At 34.7% G+C, this 23,724-nt stretch overlaps 1 protein-coding gene across 1 annotated transcript in view; it reads left to right on the forward strand.

The window, feature by feature from the left end:
- LOC121387151 (multiple epidermal growth factor-like domains protein 10) overlaps positions 1-23,724 on the forward strand; it is a 45,607-nt gene that overhangs the window by 6,042 nt on the left and 15,841 nt on the right. Inside the window, exons 5-10 of the mRNA XM_041518176.1 lie at positions 6,584-6,793; positions 13,987-14,211; positions 20,997-21,026; positions 21,260-21,412; positions 22,008-22,136; positions 22,533-22,682. Coding sequence (XP_041374110.1) covers positions 6,584-6,793; positions 13,987-14,211; positions 20,997-21,026; positions 21,260-21,412; positions 22,008-22,136; positions 22,533-22,682 — 897 coding nt within the window. The remainder of the gene's footprint in view (positions 1-6,583; positions 6,794-13,986; positions 14,212-20,996; positions 21,027-21,259; positions 21,413-22,007; positions 22,137-22,532; positions 22,683-23,724) is intronic.

Here is a 23,724-nt window from a genome sequence, read left to right on the forward strand (position 1 = left end):
GTGGAGCACTCTATGGAACGAGAAATAAACTAATGGATCCACCGACGGGAATAGTTCCTAGACTGTTGTAAAGCAATATAGAGGGAAACATCCAAATACGTCTGTTCATTTGATGAGGGGTGTGTGTGTCTAAACTATGACACGTAATACCTGAAGCGTGCGCTCTGTCACCGGCCTCGGTGGTGTGGAAGGTAAGCGATCGGACTTAAGGCTGACAGGTACTGGGTTCGTATTCCGGTACCTGCTCCTACGACTCTATGTGTTGGTGTAAACCCACTTTACCGACATCTCTCTCACTAACCACTAACCCACTGCCCAGGACAGACAGCCCATATAGCTGAGGTGTGTTCCCGGGACAGCGTGCATGGACCTTAATTGAACATATACACCCGAAGATAATTAATTATTAATAAACTAGGTTATCAAGAAAATATATTTATGTCTGAAAACAAAACACAATTGTTTAGATTAATGACACCACTAGAGGACACTGATTTATTAATCATTGACTATTGAATGTCAAACATTTAGTAATTTTGCCATATAGTCATATAGAAACCTGGTACATTTTTCCGTTAGTAGATATAACAGCTGTGGTGCACTGGTTGGAACGAGTAATAGCCCAATCCCATACGGGGATCGATCCCAAACCGCGCATCAAGTGAGCATTTTGCCACTGGGCTACATCCACCACAATATTATGAGTAACCAGTAAAAGTAAATTATGAATGACTTGATCGATTCAACACCGCGCATCAAGCGAACGTTTTACCACTGGGCTGCATCCAGCCCGATGTCACGAAGAATTACACCATTAAAAGTAACTTAATAATGACTTGAACGTTCTGTGTTGTGCATGTTTTTTAAGCAGTGAGGCGTGCTGGCTTTTCTCCTTTGTCTGGTGTGAGATTATGTTAACAACTAGTGTTAAATAGACTGTTGTTATCTCGTCATTGAATATATTCACTGTATACGAAAATCATCCATATACTCGTGTGACGGCCTGGGTATACTGACTAAAGTTTCAAAGATTTATATCAAATACGTTACCTAGTATAGTTCAGTGATCACAAGGAGGTGATGTGTTATCTGATCAGGCCCGTCGGAACTGAAAGGGTGAAGGTTGGGCTTTAAGCAAAACAAACTTTAATGTTTCTTATGGAAGGGGCCCACTATTCCGAAATACACTAATATGCATTATAATTATAGAGAGAAGAGTCCTACAGAAACACGGTTAAACTTACTCTGATATGGGAACCCAGTAGCTACAAGTCAGATGAAAGATGTTTGTGTTTAACGACACCACTAGAGCACATTAATTTATTAATAATCGGCTATTCGATGTTAAACATTTGGTAATGTTTACATATTATAGTCTTGGGGAAGAAACCCTCTACGTTTTTCCATTAGTAGCAAGGGATCTTTTATATGCACCATCCCGCATGCAGGACAGCACATACCACAACATTTGATATACCAGTCATATTCCACTGGGTAGAACGATAAATAGACCAATGAGTCCACCGACAGGAATCGACCCTAGACCAATTGCGCATCAAGCGAGCGCTTTACCACTGGGCTATGTCCCTTCCCTGAGACGACTCCTCCACGATACAACGGCGTGGTATATGTTCAGTACAAAATTCTAGTTAGCAAAGCCGATTGTATATATATATATATATATATATATATATATATATATATATATATATATAAAACCTTCCTGCTTCGCGACTGATACGTTTACTCGTGCGTACACAAAAGAAAACGATCTTGTTACAAACACCACACAGTCCTGTACCTCTAGAACGACAATTTTAACATCCTGGTTTGAGAGATGTCACAAAATGTCGACGTGTTGGTCCTGTCTGATTCTCTTCGCATCATGGATTTGTTTTCAAACACACTCAGTGTCAGGTAGGAAGGGATGTTTTGTTATTATTTGTTCATAAAATTGTATGTATTAGAAGTTGTACAAATGTAATCACCAAGACCGTGTTATGATAGTGTGAATTTAGATTTAGATTTCGTCGTTTATTCAAACAAACCCAGACAGTGTACATACAAATATACTTGAGATAGATGCAGATTAATGTGTATGTAATATTTACAACTAGTTTTTGTTTGTTTCCTTTTCAACATCCAAGACAGTATATATTGTACTGTCACGTTTACGCCACATAAACATTTACAAAATTGGTAGGATGTATCTTTGGAGAAACACACACATATCTGAGCTATCTGAGTTATAACCGATGTGGTACAGAAAGGAAGCATGAAATTGTTTGTTTAACGACGGACTCAACACATTTTTATTAAAGGTTATATGGTGTCAGACAACCGGTTAAGGAACACACTGATAATGATAGAAGAAACCTGCTGCGCCACGCAATGGGCTAAACGTTTTGGATTATAGCAGCAAGTGTTCATACATGATAGCAGACACCACGACGTTGTTGTTTTTTTACACTAATTCTGGAGCACTGGCTGGAACGAGAAATAACCTAATGGATCCATTGCCGAGAATCGATCCTAGACTGACGTAAAGCAGGAAAAGTAGTTTATACGATATAGGAAAACATCCGAATACGTCAGTTCATTTGATGGGGGGGGGGGGGGGGGGGGGTTGGGAGGACTAAACTACGACACTTAACACATGAAACGTCTGCTCTGTCACCGGACTAAGTGCTGTGGAAGCAAAGCCATCAGACTTAAGGCTGGTAGGTACTGGGTTCGTATTCATGTACCGGCTCCTACGACTAAAGATGTATGTTTAGAGCTACTATACCGACTTCTCCGTCACTAACCTCTAACCCATTGTCCAGGACAGACAGCCCAGATAGCTGAACCGTGTTCCCAGGACAGCGTACGTGGATCTTAATTGGATAAAAACACGACAATAAGAATAAACCAACTGAGTTAGACCTTGCTTCTAATAGTCAGTATGGCCGAATTATTGTTAATGTCAAAGTTACAAGAAAGCATGTTTTTGTCGTGAATAATTACGCCATGAAAAGTAACTCTAAAATGACTTTAACGTTCTGTGTTATGCAGATTTTCTAAGCAGTGTAGAGTGCTGACTTTTCTCGTTTGTTTGGTATGAGATTGCGCTCACAACTAGTGTTGTATAGACTGTTGTTACCTCGTCATTGAATATATTCACTATGCCAAAATCTCATCCATATACCGTCGTCTGGCGGCTTGGGTATACAGACTAAAATTTCAAAGATCTTTATCAAATGCATTACCTAGTATAGTTCAGTGATCACCAGGAGGTGGTGTGTTATCTGATCAGGCCCGTTGGAACTGAAAGGATTGGACGTTAAGCAAAACAAACTTTATTTTTGCCTAGGGTTCGGCATACAAAGTTACAGAACTTCATGATGCACGTGCTTTTCTGAGGGTTGCATTTTTGGGTTTTAATACAAACGTTGACTATGACTACGTTTATGCCAATCGGAGTGGGGTTGTTTAAAATGTTTTTTGCATCACCATTCGCTCATTTACTTGATTGTCTTTACGATGTCTTTGATTCTGCAAAACAAATAAAATTAGATGTGGATCTAACAGCATCCCGTTGGAACCCATGTCCAGTTGACCTTTCATTCGACCAATCAAAACCTTACTTACAAAACCATGCCAGTGATTTGAAAAGAATTTGAAAACATACGGGATTATGCCGAGGGTATACGTAATGATTCGGGTGAATTACGAAGTATGCCGGAAACTAATTTCAATATAAAATTATAAATAAAATTCGTTTCAAGACAAAACACAAACAAACAAACAAACAACACGTGATGGTATAGCCATAAAATCTGTTTATACCAATATACAATTCAGAATTTATTACTGCACTTTTCCCCCTGTGTTTTCAATGTTGAAATAGACCAACAAGTTCGCCTATTGCATAAATAGTCTTGACCGATATTTTTTGAATTTGTATGCTCCCGAATAACGTTATAAAGGGTGAAATGTAATTGGTCGATATTTAAATTGTTATTAATAGATGAAATGTCACCTGGACATGGGAGTCCATGCAATGCTGTTAGATCTACTGGTGAGACCAGTAGAGCCAATTTTAATCAGATTGGTAAAAAATAATCCGATAGCATTATTTTTACCAATGTCAAGTTGTTGTTTTTTAAGAGTATATATATAATCCATTGCTGTTGCTACTGGATGGACGGAGTGCGCTACAACAGCTTGTTCGGAATGTGCACGTTAAACCCTATGATATGACATGTTGCTACTGGATCAACAACAACAAAAAAACACAAAAAAACTGGCGTATGAAGGGGGGGGGGGGGGGGGGGGAGGCGCAGTGGGGGAATGTGCCCCCCCCCCCCCCCCTTCATACGCCAGTGTTCTAGTATTATATCATGTGTTCCGTTTAATGGTTAAACAAGTTAAATGACTAAGAATATTTCTCAGTAGTGTGGATTTAGATTTGAAGAATTCGTCAACTTGAATTTAAACACACCCGGATATAGTACCTGAAATATAACTGAAATAAATAACAATTACGTGATGTTTGTATCCATAAATAGTATACATATAAAACTTAAATCGTTTTTGTTTGTTTCCTTTTCTTTTTTGTTAGTGGCGCCATTGTTTCGACAACAGTGAATATAGGTCACTTTCAGTACTCTAAGAGGTCCATGGCTTTAATCAGAATTTTAAGTAAGGAATTTTTGAGAAGCCTACTTTATGATTGTGACAAAAAATAGTGCTGATTCTTATTGACCCTACGTAAGACAAAACAGTAATTTTGACCATTTCGGGGGCAAAATTGACAAAAAGCAGATATTTATACGGACTGTCTAGTACTGTACCAAATAAGCTTCTGAATAGTTTAAATTTCAAGGGCTGGTCAAAGAATAACAATCTCATCAATGTAAAGCAAAATATAGTCATGATTTGTTTCTGTGTGTCGAGTGCTCTCTATGAATGAAAGGAAACATGATTGTTTTTCTTAAAAGTGTGAGGGTCGTTGAATGACCACGACCTATGTATTGGTTATAATCAAGCTATCTTTTCAGCTGCACGACACTATTCAAGCAACAGGATGGGATGTAGCCCAGTGGGGAAGCGCTCACGTGGCGCTCAGTCGGTTTGAGATCGATCCCCGCTGGTGGGTCCATTGGGCTATTTCTCGTTCCGGCTAGTGCACCATGACTGGTATACCAAAGGCCGTGGTATGTGTTATCCTGTTTGTGGGATGGTGCATATAAAAGATCCCTTGCTACTAATGAAACATTGTAGCTGGTTTCCTTCCTATATCCAAATTACCAAATGCTTGATCAAAACACACTGTTTTTGTACCACTGGGGTTTACTGACAATCAGATATCAATGTTGTGATACCATGGAACCTGGATATGTTTCAGATAGAGATGATGATGATGATGATGATGATGATGATGATGACACTGAGGGTAATTATGATGATGATACTAAGGGGAATTATGATGATGATGACGATGGTGATGATGATGAACGAGAACATTTCTCAAATACACATATTCCAGAAACCCTTAACATACCAACATCAAAGTATGAACGAGAACATTTGTCAAATTCATTGTCGCATACCCTCCAAACGCTTGACTTTACAACATAAGAGCATTAACGAGATCGTTTCCCAAATATACATACACATACCATGCAAACCCTTGACATTTCAACATCACAACGTGAAATATATTATTTTTCAACTACATCTAATATCCTTAAAATAAATCCAGCTTTACCGTACTAGTACATAGCGTTACAATAACAATAAAAGTAATATGACATTGTTTTAAGTACACGTAGCTAAACATCTTACATAACCTGTACAAGTATTGCAGTTGTTGTTGTTGGGTTTTTCCTTCTCTTTTTGTCAGGCGTCTGCACAACAGGAATGTACGGTTTAGACTGCAGCTATCAATGTCACTGTAACACTGAAACCTGCAATGACGTCACGGGCTGTTCCGGTAACTGCAACAAAGGATGGTCCGGACAAAAATGCAATACACGTAAAATTAATTTCTAATATTATACATATTTTCGTTAAGTATACTTTTAAGTATAATTCGCTTAGTTAGACACATAATAACCGATGTATTTTTATGCCAGCGTTCATTCATTCAGTATAATGTGTCCTTAAATTATTATTATTATTATTATTATTATTATGGCATTTTATTTATTACCCACTTTCAACGTATATAACAGTTGTCAAAACGTACGTAAATCGAACATATTATTTAATATGATTATTTTGGAGATCACTAACATCATTTGGAAATACTTTTGAAAGACATCGCTGACATTAGTGGTTATCAATTACTAATATTGTGTCCTACATTATTATTATTATTATTATTATTATTATTATTATTATTATTGTTATTATTACTGGAGTTGTTGCGGTTGCTAATATTGTTGTTGTTGTCGTCGTCATCAACATCATCATAATATCATCATTATCAGCAGCAGCAGCAGCACCAACATGATTGTTATCATCGTCGTCATTATCATCATCATCCATGTGGTTTCACAACTATCTATATACAGTATTGATATTTTATGTGTTTCAGAAAACATAGCTCTGGATAAAGGAACCAGGCAGAGTTCTTACTGGAAAAAATGGATAAAATCGTCACGTGCTGTAGATGGCAGAATGAGCACACGCTTTAGCGAAGGGTCGTGTATCCACACAGGAATCTCGTCGTCGTTCGAATGGTGGCAGGTAGACCTTGGAAGAGAATGCTACATACACAAGTTAACCATTCACTTCAGAACAGACTGTAAGTTGTACCGAAACGTGATTAAAAACAACACTACAATATTTACACACTGTAAGTTTGCAAAAAACATTTTCAGTGATAGACTTCCAAAATAGAAGAGATTAATTATTATCACCCATATGGTTAAACAAATTTTGGTGCACATCAAAATGATACGTCCTACTATAACGCCAAGTGGGACGTAACACTTCGTGACGTCATCGATTGACGCACTACAGTTTTACAGGAATGTCAACCAAACTAGTTGAATGATATAAATTAAAATGGATTGTGGGTAATAATTAGGATGTTAAACTAGCTACCATTCCGTATCATGTCTATGCCCCTCATGACTGGTATATCAAAGGCCGTGGTATGCGTTATCCTCTCTATGGGATTGTGCATATAAAAGATCTCTTGCTACTAATGGAACAATGTACCATATGCTTGACTTTCAGTAGTCGATGATTAATAAATCAATGTCCTCTAGTGGTGTCGTAAAATATAGCAAACAAAGCAAACTTTAATTTTTCAACATAATGTAAATAGACCAAATGGAATATATAGATACAATATGTAGTGTCTCATTTGTTATCAGAGGTAGCACTACACCAAATAGTATCTCAGCGGGTTAAAGTTTAAAGTCCACCTAACGTTTCATTCCACAGTTAATACTACCAGTCCTGCCATTGGTAATACATGTGACAGTGTTTGTTGTGTCATCTGCTTAGTAAATTCGTGTAATGTACTTTGAACTAGTAGTGTCAGTGTACTAGCTGCTGTTGTGCCTGAAACATGTGCGGGGTCATATTACAAATATACCACCACACTATTTAAATCAGCTTACTTTAAAAGAAAATGTATTTGCATTTTAAAGAAATGTTCCGTGCTATATCTTAAATCATTCTAATTTTATGTTTATTTAGCTAATACTCTGGGAATTCACGAGACGTAGCTATATTACTGAACAATAATTTCGAATATAAAGTGCATAAAATGAAAACTCATAATTCAGGTAATTATATAATTATAGATATAACTATAGAAGGGGAGAGAAGTACACTAGCTAATATTTATGGAACGAATGCAAATAAGCCACACGTTTGTGAGAAAAGTTTTAACTCCATTAAAGAATTTGAAAACGAGTTATATGTGATGACTTCAAGTTACTACTTAACCCAGATTTAGATACATATAAATAATCCCAAAACTAGAGAACACTTTCAGAAATCTTGTTTCATATATCAATTTCGTGAAGTTTATCCATATTTAAAAACATATATACATGGACTAAAAAACATCGTGTTAAACAAGCTAGATATTAGATTTTGTTTTTCTTTCAGACAATTTAATATCCCTTGCAAATAAAGTATCAATTGAAAGTAACTATAGGTGCATACGTTAACTCCAATTTGCAATTAAGAAACAATTTTCCGTAAACGTTCTATTAATGGAAATTAGGGAAAACACTATTTCGTATTATTCATTTAAGAAACAAAACAACACATTTTGGATCAAATATTCGTGATGAAATAAGGACACTCAAAGAGGATGATAATAATGTAACATCAGTCTTACTAGAAGCAAAACGAAACGAACTAATAGAAATACACAATAATAAGTTAAACAGTTATTTCATTGGATCTCAGACAAAATGGATAGAAGAAGGGGAGACACCTATTAAATAGTTTTGTAGCTTGGAATCCAGAAATTATCATAGCAAACAGAATAGAACTCGATTACGGCAGCATAGTAACTGAACAAACTAAAATCATAGAGGAAACAAAAAATATTTTATGAAAATTTATATTCAAAAAGTATTCCACCAACAAAAGAAAATATTATAAATATTAATATGATTAAGGTAAATACATTAACAGATATACAAGCAGAAGAATTAGAAGAGGAGATACATTAGAGAGAAGCATTAGCATTTCTGAAAAATATTAATTCTTTAAGGAGTTTGTTTTGGATAAATGTAGGACATTTTATTGTCAGATCCGTTAACTATAGCTACAGTATAAACAAAAATGTTTAGTATACAAAAATTAGGCTTTATTACGTGTATTCCAAAAGTCAATAAATCAAAATAGTTTTTAAAGAATTGGCGACCCATCACTCTTTAAAACTGTACATGCAAAATTGCAACTGGATGCATTGCCAATAGACTGAAATTAGTATTAGATTAAATTATAGCGAAATATAAGACTGGTTTTTATTAAAGGCAGGTACATAGGTGAAAATAATTTATTAATTTATGACAAAACGCAACGTACCGAATATCATAAAATACCAGGGATGTTAGTGTCAATGGATTTTGACTCGGTCTCCTGGCGTTTAATTGAGCAATCTCGAGATATTTTTAATTTTAAATATTCAACTAAATATTGGATAAAAACTTTTAATAATAACTCAGAGTCGATAATATTACAAAACGGAGTTTTATCGCAGTTTTAATCTAGAAAGAGGATGTAGACAAGGCGATCCATTGTCACCTTATATGTTCTGAAATATTAGAAATACTAATTCGAAACTCTAAAGAAATTAAGGGTAGAGCTATTGATGGGTAAATTATGTTATATCTCAGTATGCAGATGTTACAACTTTTATTTTAGATGGGTCACCCGAATCTCTCGACATTACATTAACAATATTAGAAATGTGTGCAGCTGTTTCTGGCTTAAAAATGAACTACTCTAAATCTCAAATTGTATGGATAGGACCCAAGATATTTTCAAAAGAGGTTTTTCATCTAGCATAATGGAAAATAGAATGTGGGAAAGAACACTTCACTTTATTAGGTATAAATGTTCACTTAATTTAGAAGAAATGATTCTGTAAAATATAGAACCATACATTCTCGAAATGGGAAATATTGTGAAACATTGGTCAACAAGAAAACTTACAGTTATGGGCAGAATTGTTGTTGTAAAAACTATAATTGTTCCCAAAATAACACAACTACTACTAGGGTACTATCAGATACTTTCCGACAGGTGGCGTTCGTGCACTATACACAATTCCGGTTTCTAATTTGTATTGTCGTAACGCACCGATCAGTATATCCACTCTATTATTCCCGACCTAATTATGAGCATATATGTGAATGAAGCGTAGAACGGCTACAAATTAAAGTAAATAATGAAAAAAAATATCTACTAAATTCCGCAGTTGCTGGTAAAAAAATAAATTGGAAGAAAAAAAGAGAAGAAAATAAAGTTTTCAAATCGTGGGTTTCCGCAAACCATGTAGCCTATTCCCTATCGTTCTCACCAGTTTCTATCATATATCCACAATGCCAAAACCATTAAATGTGCACATATTTGACTGATAATACGCGAGTGCTTGCAATAAAAAAAAAAACAGTAACAGCATTTAAAGTGACAAACCTGAGTTTCCTGCATTGTAAGATGTTTCTGACTAATAAAATATTTCTACGATTAAACTTACATATTAAATATATTTTCTGGTTTATAATATCAGTGTCTGTATATTCAATGTGTTTCTGGTCATCTTAATATTTGCAAGAAGCCCAAACTGGATTTTGTCTTCAAATAATTTCGTACGTACGAAAAAAAAAGAGGAAATAAAACGGAATTTAACCTAGTACAAATAAAAGAACGATCAAAACACGTTTAATATACAACCACTAATATTTTATGCAGAAACATATATTTGATATTCAATTATAATCGTTAAAAAGTATCTGTTAGTCGTTAACATCTTAAAAATTGGAGCAAACTCAGGAATGTCCCTTTAATGAAGTTTTAATTTGTAAAACGCCACGTTCCATTCTTCGCTGTTTACTTTCGGGTTCTATTCAATGTTTGTTATCACGATTTAATATGCAGATATACGCGTTTAAAACCACAAAATTCAACCAGTTTTCAACATAATTATTTTAATAAATTATTTGAATGAAAAAAAAAAGAGTTATGGTAAAAAAACAAATATTATATGTATAAAATGTAAAATCAAACATTCAAAAAATTATATATATAAAGGTAATAAAATAAAATTAAAAATCAATAACATACATATAATTACAGAAATAAATATTAAATTTTCAAATGATAAAAAATAAATAGGAAATTTTAAATATTAAATATACTGTTTTTTGTTGTTCATTTTCTTTTTCTTTTTTACATGTAAGTAGAAATATAACAATGCATTTACATGAAATTAGAAATGTTAGTGGTATTTTTTTGCAATATGTACAAAATGATATAATCTGATAGGAAAGTTTGTTTTTGTTTAACGATACCACCGGAGCACATTGATTAATTAATCTTCGGCTATTGGATGTCAAACAATTGGTAATTATGACTCGTAGTCATGAGAGGAAACCCGCTACATTTGTTTTTTTCTAATGCAGCATGGAATCTTTTATATGCGCTTTCCCACAGACAGGAAAGCACATACCACGGGCTTTGTTCAGTTGTGGTGCACTGGTTGGAACGAGAAACAACAGTCAGCTGAATGGATCCACCGAGGTGGTTCGATCCTGCGACGTAAGCACCTCAGGCGAGCACTAAACCGACTAAGCTATATCCCGCCCCCTAATCTGATAGGAATTCTGATTTCGCAGAGCCTGTTTTAACATAAATCTATTTGACATTCCGGTATCTAAATATTCTACTTTTCAGTAATTATATTAAGAAAAGTCCACTGTAAATTATCTTAATCATGGTTTATACACTTATTTACCAAGAACATTTATGACTTTTCATGATTTCCACTGATAACGAAATTAACAACAATTGAAAACTGCTTTAGACATTATACTTTTTTTTTCTCTCCAAAGGCTGTAAGAGTAATAAATTATAAATTAAATACACAAAATACTGATTTTTACAAATGTGGATTTCTACAACCAGATGCAGTAAGAAATAATTATGGCTCACTTAACTTAGGGTTTTCCTATGCACATACCTGTACAAGTGTACTCTATATATAAAAATACACTTATGGTTTACTAATAATTTAAAGTGAATATAGGTACACCACCAATTAACTTAACACTAATTACATTAATTTCATGAATTACATGCAGTATTCACACATGGCTTGTTCCATGTTCAATATATGGCCACAGTAACTTACTTAGAATGTATATGTATTTGAACATAAACAATAACTATCTGGTATTTACATTTTCAAATTTCAGTCCAAAAGTGTGGGTGTTTTTCGGTGTCATGCTAGAATTTATCATAATGTAGTCAAAATACTCCCCCAAAAAGTAAAAGTAGTATACAGTGTTATACAGCTTAAAAGGCACTGCAAAATAAAATGTTAGGTTTTTGCTACATTTGTCCAAAATAGTCTAGTTAGGCGGGGGAAAAAAAGACACCCCCCCCCCCCCCCCAAAAAAAAAAACAACAACAAAAAAACAAACAAACAACCCACACAAAAACCACACAAAAAACCCTACAACCAAACAAAAAACAACACCAACAAACAACAACAACAACAACAAAGAAACAAACGTTTATTTTAAAAAGTAATAATAAACTGAACAAATATTAAAATGTCCAGTTTCAGGATATTTATGAAAATAAATTCTAGGTTATAACTTGAAAAGTATTTTGCTGTTATGGTCAATTTTGTTTGGTGTCAGTAGCAAAAACCAAACATTTATTACAACATGTCAGCACATTTTAAATTTGGTGTTAAACATCTGTGTCTCAGAAAACCAGCCTTCATAATGTTGGTCCATGGACATGTTGACACTTGGCATAGATACTGACTCATTGAGAAGGTAAAGTCATGACCACCACACAGGCTACTCCTACCCATTACTTTAATGCAGCATTTTCACTTTCATTTGGGTTATTTGTTTACACCACCATCACAGCATCCTTCGGTAGTGTTTTGATAATTAATTTCAGATATGATTAGTATAAAAAGAAAATGCATCCTACATACATATTACATCTTACAAAAGAGATGCCCAACTAGTAGGCCCTCCATAGACAGATTAACAAAGGAATAATCAAATATAGAGTTTAAGAAATGAAGAAAATTAAATTTTGTTCTGCCGTGTGCCTAAAAAAAAAATTTCTGGGGACATGACTAAACATATTAGATAGTGCCAGTCTAAAAAAAACTAAACAATATACATGTGTACTTTTTTTTAAACCTAATAATGATTTTTCTATTTCAAATTGTGTATTAGGGGCTGCGGAAGAGGTGAGGGCCGATAGGGCCATGGTCGCCTTTGTTTTCCTGTTACTGTGCTCATAAAGCTGGCCATACCATAGGCTCTATGTTAACATATGACATTTTAACTTGGCCCTCAAATACATTAATTTACCTCTCTCTCTCTCTCTCTCTCTCTCTCTCTCTCTCTCTCTCTCTCTCTCTCTCTCTCTCTCTCTCTCTCTCTCTCTCTCTCTCTCTCTCTCTCTCCCCTGCGCGTGCTGTAACCTCACCGTGGTGCAGGGGTGTAACATTCTCTTTGAGAATGGCCAATACAGCACAAATTGAAGTTTAGAGTAAAATTCGGTGTCCGTAAAATTCTGTGATATTTATATTTGTATTTTTGCACAGTTCTTTACACTGTTTTTGTTTAGACCTTGAATTTTTATATTGATGTTGATCATCACTTTATTTATTTGCATTACCATAGTTTGACACCCAATAGCCGATGTATTTTTCGTGCTGGGGTGTCGTTAAACATTCATTCATTTCATTTCTCTCTCTCTCTCTCTCTCTGTCTTAATAAATAAATAAATAATCGACAATATACATAACGACTTTTTCTGTCACATTCCAAATGGATGACTCTATTTCATTCTGTAGCAGGTTTAACAATTCAGCAATTAGCAATATACGGAAATTGTTGGGGTTTTTCTCAACTTTCCAAAACTGGCGTAAGCATATTGGCGATTGCATTTGAAACCATTGTTCTTAATCAACTTGGACATTGTTGGTATTGTTTCTGGTGGTTTGATTTGGGTGGAACAGCCCTTGGGATGGTAATTATAGTGGGCTATTGTGGAGAAATGTTTAAGTGTGTCGTTTTGGAGGGCCTTTTATTTGCTGGATTTTGTTTTTGTCAATCCAGTGGCCCTTTATATTTATGGTAATAGCTCGAACAGAACTGAACAATATTTTGTATACATTCTTGTTGAACTAAGTTTATTCTTAATTTATATTAAAATATAATCTTATGCGAGGCTTTTATCAAACCTTATTATATAATATATGCACAGACAGACTTCGCAGAAATGGTGTTGCGGTGTACAGTTCTGTTGATGGAAGCCCCAAACCCACTGGTCACCTATGTGGTTCAGTAACACGGTCCAGTCCAGATGTGATGTGGATGACATGTGACGATACAGCTAGATACATCACACTTTACCAAGATACATACAACAGTCAAAAGTCTTGGCAGAAGGGTGACACGGCGATGAATTTCTGTGAAGTACAAGTGTTTGGTAAGCCAGCCTATTCGTTACTTCTCTCATTTCTATTTAAATTAGATTCTTCTTTAGTTATATCATTCTAAAATATTTCCAACCAGTCCTCCATGATGTTTTAAAAGCCGAAGTATATATTGTTCTTTTTCAATAGTCAATATGTATTTTTGTTCTGTGCATTAAACCTGTATTTATTATTTGCTAATGTTGTATTAAAAATGTTAATAGCTATTAATTAAGTGACAAATCTCACGTTTCATAAATATAGTGATAAAATTAATATATTATATATTCTCCATTATGACTCTAGGGTAAGAAACGTATTGGTTCTGTCAAACTGGACACATAAGGATAATAAAAGACATGTCAGTTATTATTAAATTTATGTCCCAAATGAAATAATTATGACTCCACATAACTTTGATAGTAACTGATACCGAGTTAGTTATTTTATGTATTACCTCAACTACTGATTTGTTTTCTCTAGATGCCTTTTACTTTCGATTGCCATACATGGATGTGAATATAGAAATGATACTACGAACCGGTTTACATCCTGTTCTGAGTATTGTCATAACTTCGTATGTTGTATTGGTACCAGTGTAGCGTACGGTCAGAAAATGAGTTTTAGTAGATAGGGGACATTTTAATAATTTAATAGCGTTGTTCTATATTAATTCATTGTAATCACACAAACTGACATGCGTTTGACATCATTCATTAGGAATTAATTTTTAACTATTCTCTATTAACTATTAACGCATTACAACATATTTTATTCACGATGGCCGCCAACTAGGAAGATACTTTGATGTTATTAAATGAATGCTATAGGCCAAGAAATGCATTTATAATCATCTAATTGAGATATTGCTCCGTCATTTAAATCCAATATAGCCATGAAAATGTCCGACAAGATTAAAAAGTGGCCATAGCTTACATTTTATATGTTTTCTCCAAAAAATAATTTATACTTCAAATACGGGCTTTTCTATATGGCAAGCTTTTGACTTCTCGCATTCACTTCCTAATCCATGATTCCAAAATGGTTCCAAAAATAAAGAAATAACCAATTTATACGTTTAGCATCACCTACAACAACAATATTGAAACAAACTGCTAAGCCCGGCGCTTATTAGTGGATCGGCGTTTATTTTGTTGCAAAGTGCTCACTTGAGGCCCAGCGATTATTAGAGGAAATACGCTGCCTGCAAATGATCAGCCACCACCAAATGGACTTAGTTGCTATATATTCCCAGGATTCAAATAACGACACAAGGATTATTGCCAACAACAAATAGTTCATTTTGAAAATAAACCACTCAATGATCAATGACCTAACGATGTAAACACTGTAGACATTTTAATGATACATAGTCAAACTTGTCCTAGCGGCCACCTGTAATCAGCGGTCACCTTCGGAAGCGGCCACTGTTTTTCACTCCCAAACGAGTGTTAATGTAAATGCACTCGTAATAAATGGTCACCTGTCTGATGCAGTTAGCGGCCAATTAGACCGGATCCCAATGTGCACACATACCTGTATTAAGCGGCCACAGATATAATGTGTACTATTATATAAAAGGGGTATTTTTAACAACATTCAAAGGGTGCAGCAAATAAGCGATCTTCACACCTTCAGAAATACTAGTAACCATTCAGTCCCGACATCTCAACTGTGTACCAATTAAGAAACTACGACTCAATCATGCATCTAATTTATTCTGGGTAGGCTAAGTATGACATTTGTAGATTCCTTATAATGACAGTACACCACACGCAGTATTAATTAAAAGGAAAAAAGAAACCAAACGTACTGAGAACGGTAAAATTAATACATTCTAGTTACACATTATTTGCGAGGCGGCGACATGTCGAAAGTTGATTTATAATTAACTGTATACGACACATCCATTAATTAGACTACAAGAAAGAAACAACAGCAACAACTTACATTGTATAGACTGTATGTGTGACAACCTGTAATCAGCGGACACCTGTCTTAAGTCGTCACTTTTCTCTACTCACTTGTGTGACCGCTTAAGACAGGTTTGACTACATATATTCAGCCACTTCACTTTAATGTTCTCATAACATTGCGTAAATTTACTTCTTATTGCAACGGTAGTTCGAGCATTTGTTCCATGACATTCACATAATAGTATATGGTAACTGAGCTGGTGAACTACACCGATTTAAATGCAAAATTTCAGATGTGCTTCTTCAGATTTCAGTCCAAATAAAATAATTACATGCAAGAAGTACAATGGGCAATATATCCAATGTCAAGAGACAAAAACATTGGAATGAGAAAAACTGATTCCACAGTCAAAATATCAGTCATTGGTTGCAACCTGCCCTTTTATCACAAACAGGTTTGCATTATATACCTGGGGCCTAATTCACTAAACTCTCGCAACTTCGCCATTTCGCAATGCAATACTAAAAGACTTGCAACAAGGATGCTTTGTTGTCTAGCAGAGCCTAAGAGACTTTTGTGAATTAGGTCCTTGGTCTATGTGGTGCAACATTACATGTGCATAGTTTAAAAAGAGATTGGTGTACAGCGGTCAGCCAGTTTGATTGAAATCAGCTCCACTGAGCTGATATTATTATCCAATTTGAATCAGATTGGGCGGTTAGACTATGTTTTAGATTGTTTCGGGTGATGCACATAAAGCATTTCTTTGCAGCTAGTTTGCGATAATTGAATTCATGACCGCCTACATAATCTTGTATTTGAAGTAACCAATATAGTTTAGGGTAAAAGACAATGCAAGATATGGCCATCTGGGTATAGTGTACTTTATGATCTGTAATTCACTTTTTTCTTTTTGAAATTGTTGGATGCATTGTCCATCACAATAACTGAGGGGTTGTTTAGCTGTGGGAGAAGCTGATGTTCTATCCAGTCAGTAAATGCACTTCCATTCATTTCCTGATGATAATCTCCATGCCATTTTTCGCTTCGAAAACGAGTTAACAGACAGGGGTGAGGCCAACATTACGAGTACCTGCATGCAAGATGATCAGTCTTCTACCTTTACCAGATGGATCCTTAGGTGCATGTGATAAATATTTTGGCAACCACATTATGTCTGTCGAATGATTTTTGTTCACCCATGAATTAAAGTATACCACGTCAAACACTAATTGTTTGTATGTAGTACTTTGTCTAAGGTATTCACAGCGCAGTTGAATAATGAACTGTTCTTCTCTAAGCAAATGCTGATTCTCACCCCTTTTTGTATAAATAAATCCCATAGCATTTAATGTTCTTGTCTAAGTAGCATTTGAAATATGCATACTGTCACCGATTTCTTTCTGTATTTGTTTTACAGTAGGTGGTTGCCTATTTTCATATAGCTTGTAAACAGCACGCTGGATAACCTGTTTGTCGATTTCATCAACAATTATGTTTGCGACCTTTGGATAGTTTTAATTTTGAGATAGCCCCTGGTTTTTTTACCTATCTTTACAATATAACAAATCTGTGCCGCTGACATCCCAACTGCCCTAGCTGTTCTCTCAACAACTCTATTTAAACTTATAAGCGATTTCCTTCTACTATTCTCCAGATGGAAAAAGGAATAAACAACTTTCACAAGTTTACTAACTGTAACTGAGACTGCAGGTCCTCGAACCATATTGATACCAGAAATAATACACCTGTCCTTTCCGATACAATGACGTTCAATAAACTGTTTTGTCAGATTAAGATTTTAAAAAATTAGTTATTAGCACATTGATTATATGGATACAACAGAAGTTATTTTGTTGTTAGCAAATTTATATAATTATTTTAGTTATTTGATTAAATATGCTGGACTGCTATGCATTCTTACACGTAGTACTTGCGACTTCACCTGTCAGGTGTAATCAGTATCAATATGGGTGTTATAGTCTATTTAAAATTGCATATGTTTTGCAGTAAAATTGTAAATACATCTCATATTTCTATCTATAACAGGTCATTTATTGTAATTGTTTGTACCAATTGTTTGAATACTGTAACAGGTCATGATAATACTGACACATTTTTATGGTTTTTATTCTGGGGATTTTCATAACTAATATATAAGACTGGACAATCACCTGATTAGTACTCTAGTGCATACTAAAACAATTATAATATTGTGTCTGGTGCCCTCGGATGGTACCGATGTTTGGTCTGGCTCATGGACTACGTAGCATAGTCTGGGCCTGGGGTTTTCGAACACAAACTTCTAAAGTGGACCATTTTGCCTACATTTTTCCAGGACACATATATGCATAGCCTGATTGTTATATCCTCTGGAAGGGTGATGCTCGTTCCAACACTCGAACCCTACCAGTCTACACCCCTGGCTTCCAAAGCTGTGATTATGAGTACAGCCTTCTCATTCTGTTCCAGCATTTAATGTCTATTTATCCTGCAGCCACAGTTTCTGTTGGCCAATAATGATGACAGATAAAAGCAAAACAATGAACTATACTAGCAGATTATGACTTTTGTTGTCACACGTATAGCTACATTAGAAAATCGCTCATTTGACTTCTAGGTCATCACCCCTGCGCGTGCTGTAATTTCTCCGTGGTGCACGGGTCTAATATGTTCTTTGATAATGGCCAATACAGCACAAATCCCCTTGTTTTCTTGAAGATTCAGTTAAAATTTTGAATAAACGTCAGTATCTATCTGTGATATTTGTATTTTTGCACAGTTCTTTACACTGGGTTTTTATTTAAATCTTGAATTTTTATATTGATGTTGATCATCACTTTATTTGTTTGCATTACCATAGTTTGACACCCAACAGCCGATGCATTTTTCGTACTGGGGTGTCGTTAAACATTCATTCATTCATTCATTCATTCATTCTAGGTCATCGCACATTATAGCTGAAATAACATAAATAATGGTTTTACCCCATAATGTTTTATGATCTGCATGATAAAGATACTAACTAGTTAATGACAGGATATCAGCTTTATCCTGATGAGGCTGAATTAGAAAATTTTCATTAATATCTTCTCAGGATAACGCCCATATCTTACTTCATTAACTATAATATAGTTATTCTCTATGCATAACCATTTCTGGCATACTTTAGTGCAGGATCGAATTTAATGCTTTAAGCACCACCATGTCATTACAGCATCCAAGTATACACAGGTCGCTGTATGATATGGGGCATCACCATTTACAATAATACAATATCCTGTTTTGACCCCATTCGTAGTTGTTATTATTAAGTAACCTCTGAATTATTGCAATGGGCGAAATTGTACATTTAATACAGGCTATGCAAATAATCGCCCAATACACAAAGTTAACGGGGGTGTTTGTAAGCGATTGTGCGTGCATTTGTGTGGCTGCGTATATGGCCATTAAGTTTCCAACATTCCTACATGACACAATCCAAAACCCTACAAACAATCATTACATATTATGGATTATTATTGTATAATATATATTGTTCAAAATAAGCAGGCGATATTGAAACGTTCACGTTCTCCTACTTCAATAGGTGACAGGCCGGGATTCAAAGCTGGCCAAGGAAGTGCATTGATCTTTTGCTGTTGCATGAATGCCGTTGCTAGTGTACTACGATGAGATTGGGCGTTGTTGCCTTGATAAACGAAATTATCCAATTATGAGTGTGATGATTTTATCTCAATATAACTGGCTTGTGATCCTCCCATGGACAATGTGAAGTTGGGTTCTGGCAGACATAGTGATTTCACTCCAGACCATAACTGACTCCCGTCCAAAACGGTCATGAGCTTGAATGTTGACCTTGGAGTAACATCGCCAAACCTGATCACTCCGATAACAAATGTCTAAAGTCTACCTGGATTCGTCTGAAAACATAATTTCTGGCCCAGCACACCAAACATGTGCCCACGTGATTCGCGATTGTATGAACGGTTGTGCAAACATTGCAATGAATGCACCTAGTTTTATATCTATATATTGTTTCGTTCAGTAATTGATAGCTTATTTTGAACAGTATATGACATTTGTTCGTTTTGGTCCATTTTGATTTCCATTGGACCAGGTCCATCATGCAAATATTTTACATCAAAATCGTTTTATGTGGAAACCAATAGCGCATCTATTCTCAACTTTTAATTTTGTAAAACAAATATATATATATAAATATATATTGGTTTCCACATAAAACGATTTTGATGTAAACTATTTGCATGATGGACCTGGTCCAATGGAAATCAAAATGGACCAAAACGAACAAATGTCATATACTGTTCAAAATAAGCTATCAATTACTGAACGAAACAAATATAAATATAAAACTAGGTGCATTCATTGCAATGTTTGCAAACAACCGTTCCATACAATCGCGAATCATATATTATATATATATATATATATATATTATGTATATATATATATATAATATATATATATATAATTCGTTTTTGGCAATACAAGTTCGTGCAGGTTTATAAACTTCATTCCTGATTTGAAACTTAATCAACGCGTTTAAATATATGCTACTGCTACAAAATTAAAAAGTTACGTGCTATTGTTAAAATTATTTGTTTATTTCTTTTAATTAAGAACTTTGATACATATTTATTGACCGTGTTGAAAATCGACTGTGTTATGTACGATTTAAGCTTTGGGTTGGCTCAATTTCACATTTCATTGTATGGCACAAAATCTATAACTTTAAAAAAAAAAAATTTTGTCTTTTATAGTTTGTGATGCTGGCACTTTCGGTAATGGCTGCGGTGCATTCTGTCACTGTCGAGATGGACCGTGTAACTATGTAACTGGAAACTGTACAGAAGGATGTAAACCAAACTGGAGTGGACAGACGGTAGTGGTATGCTATAAGTCATATCAGACAAAGCATATAGCTCATTTGTATTATATGGGACGGGACTATAGGTTGTCACTTTCAGTTTATTCTTTTGAAGCTCCGTTTCATTTCCCATTTAGACTTTATGTTTATGCATTTTTCTTCTACACACAATGACAATGTAGGTAACTAATACATAGTGTTGGAGTAGAACATGTATGAACCAATTCTTGCACTTAGTACTTCTACATTTTCAGTGTGTGATTCAAACCACTATGGTCCTCTATGTGAGAAATCTTGCCCCAGCAGACACTGTGATGAATCACCTGATAAATCATCATGCGATAAACAGACTGGAAAATGTGTAAACGGATGTACAGCAGGATGGGTGGGAAAAGACTGTTTAAAAGGTAACATTTAACGCAAATATTTCTTAGACATATTCACAGAGATAAATACAGTAAAACAATTTAAATTATTAAATAATTCTATAAATTCTATAAATTCTATAAACAAAAAACATCACATAAATGGGCATGTTTACAAAATCATGACCACAACGTATTTATTGTTGACAATGCCAATCATTAGGAAGCCCTAAATCAAACAGAAATATGTTTCATCAAACTGTGACATTTTCTCCATGATACAATATTATACAATATGTTTCCATTATGACTGATATGTGGGTGAATACATTCATTAAAATTAATGCATTCTCCATGATGACTACCACGAATGAAATGATTTTGTTCAATTACTTGTACAATTTAATATTAATCACACAAGCGTTGATGGTAGTGTATGTAACCATTTCTACAGTAGTCTGTGTTATCAGAAAGGCATATATCTATAAAAATATATATATATATATATATATATATATATATATATATAATATATATATATATATAATATATATAATATATATATATATTATATATATATATAACTAAGAAGGTAAAATGTGTCATTATACCATTCGTTTAAAAATATTTGTTTTAGCGTGTGACCCTGGATCGTTTGGCAAACATTGCACTCAGTTCTGCCACTGTCGAGATGAGCCGTGCAACCACGTAACAGGAAACTGTACTGCCGGATGTAAACCAAACTGGGCTGAGATAACATGCAGTGGTACAGTATTACTTATGAAATACACAGTACAATTTACAGACCACAGATATAAAATACTTGTATACCTAAAACTGTAGTAACTATTAACACAATTATGTATTGGATGATATACAAAATATGAATGTCAGTATTAAAGAGAGTGTGAAGAGAGACAAACAAATATTTGTGTTTTTGAAACTTTTGAAATGTTTGAGAGAGCAACCATTTAAACAAAATACCATCCATCTACAGACAGTCCAGTGTAGCTCTTTTTCACCCATTTTAAGATATATGTCTATGCAGTTTCTTTGTTTGTATTTACACACAAAAGTAGGCATAATGTGCGTGAATGTAACTACCATTACGAGTGGAAACAGTATGACACAATTAATTACATGTGTAGTTCTGTATTTGCAGTGTGTGATTCTTATCACTATGGTTCTCTGTGTGACAAATCTTGCTCCATGAGACACTGTAATACGTCACACGATAATTCATGTGACAAACTGACTGGGAAATGTGACAACAGATGTACACCAGGATGGATGGAAGAAGACTGTACAAAAAGTATGATTTACTCTGAATATCTCTTAGATAGGTTAAGCAGTTAAAGTATTGTTTATTTAGTTATCATTTGTTTGTTTGCTTGTATCCCGGTACCAACTTTCACCTGGAGGGAGTTTAACTGCCTCTCGTAAACACTGCAATTTCCGGTCGCATTACTAGTTATTCTGAATATGTTATGGCTTGTTAGAGGTTTTTCTGATTTATACCAGCGGTATTGTGACTGATCGAATTAAAGATAATTTATAAATTTCTTTTGAACTAATATTATTGAGATTTCATAAGTCAAAAATAGCAAAAACAATTATCTAGTTTGCATAAAATTTACCATCTTTAGAATGCAAAGTGTTTGTAGCTTATAAGAGTCTTGTGTTACTCAACATTTGATTTTCTTTCTTCAAATATCAAAAGCGCTATATTCAAAGCATTTACGGCCATCCTTTTGTATCTAATAGTTTAATGTATGTTCTTGCTTACACAAGTATCCTTTTTTATGACAGCTACCAAATATACAAATAAATATAATTGATTCAAAGGGAACCTCAAATGCATTTATTGATATAATGTTTCATATTTTAAACCGATTTTGAGGTGGGATTTTTTGGTTGTTTTGCCACTTGCTATTTTCTTTAGTTTGTTTCGTAGGTGGTGGGGGTTTGGGGGGGGGGGGGGTGGGGGGGGGGGGAGGGATTTAGGGTAATTTCGATGTATTACATTCAACTAAGAACCCAGTCCAATGTTCCTCTTATTGGTTACAAACCCAGACAGTCACTGGATAATTAATGTTATCACAGAAAAGTGAGTCTGGTTCATTTTTTTAGAATGTTTGGAAGTTACAGAGGGTACGATGTGCACAACGTAGTCAGCGAATTTTTTGGAAGCTTCGTCGTTGGGATCCCGTGAGGGACGTGTATCAAGGCTGTGATGGGATCCAGGGGAAGATTGTCAAATATATTCACGAATTACACACGTTACACTCATAAGAGTAGAGCCCTACGATAACAAGTTCACGTTAGATTAAGCGAGTAGTATCAAGAATTAACAA

Source organism: Gigantopelta aegis, chromosome 13, assembly GCF_016097555.1.
Source record: "Gigantopelta aegis isolate Gae_Host chromosome 13, Gae_host_genome, whole genome shotgun sequence".
Lineage (NCBI taxonomy): Eukaryota > Metazoa > Mollusca > Gastropoda > Neomphalida > Peltospiridae > Gigantopelta > Gigantopelta aegis.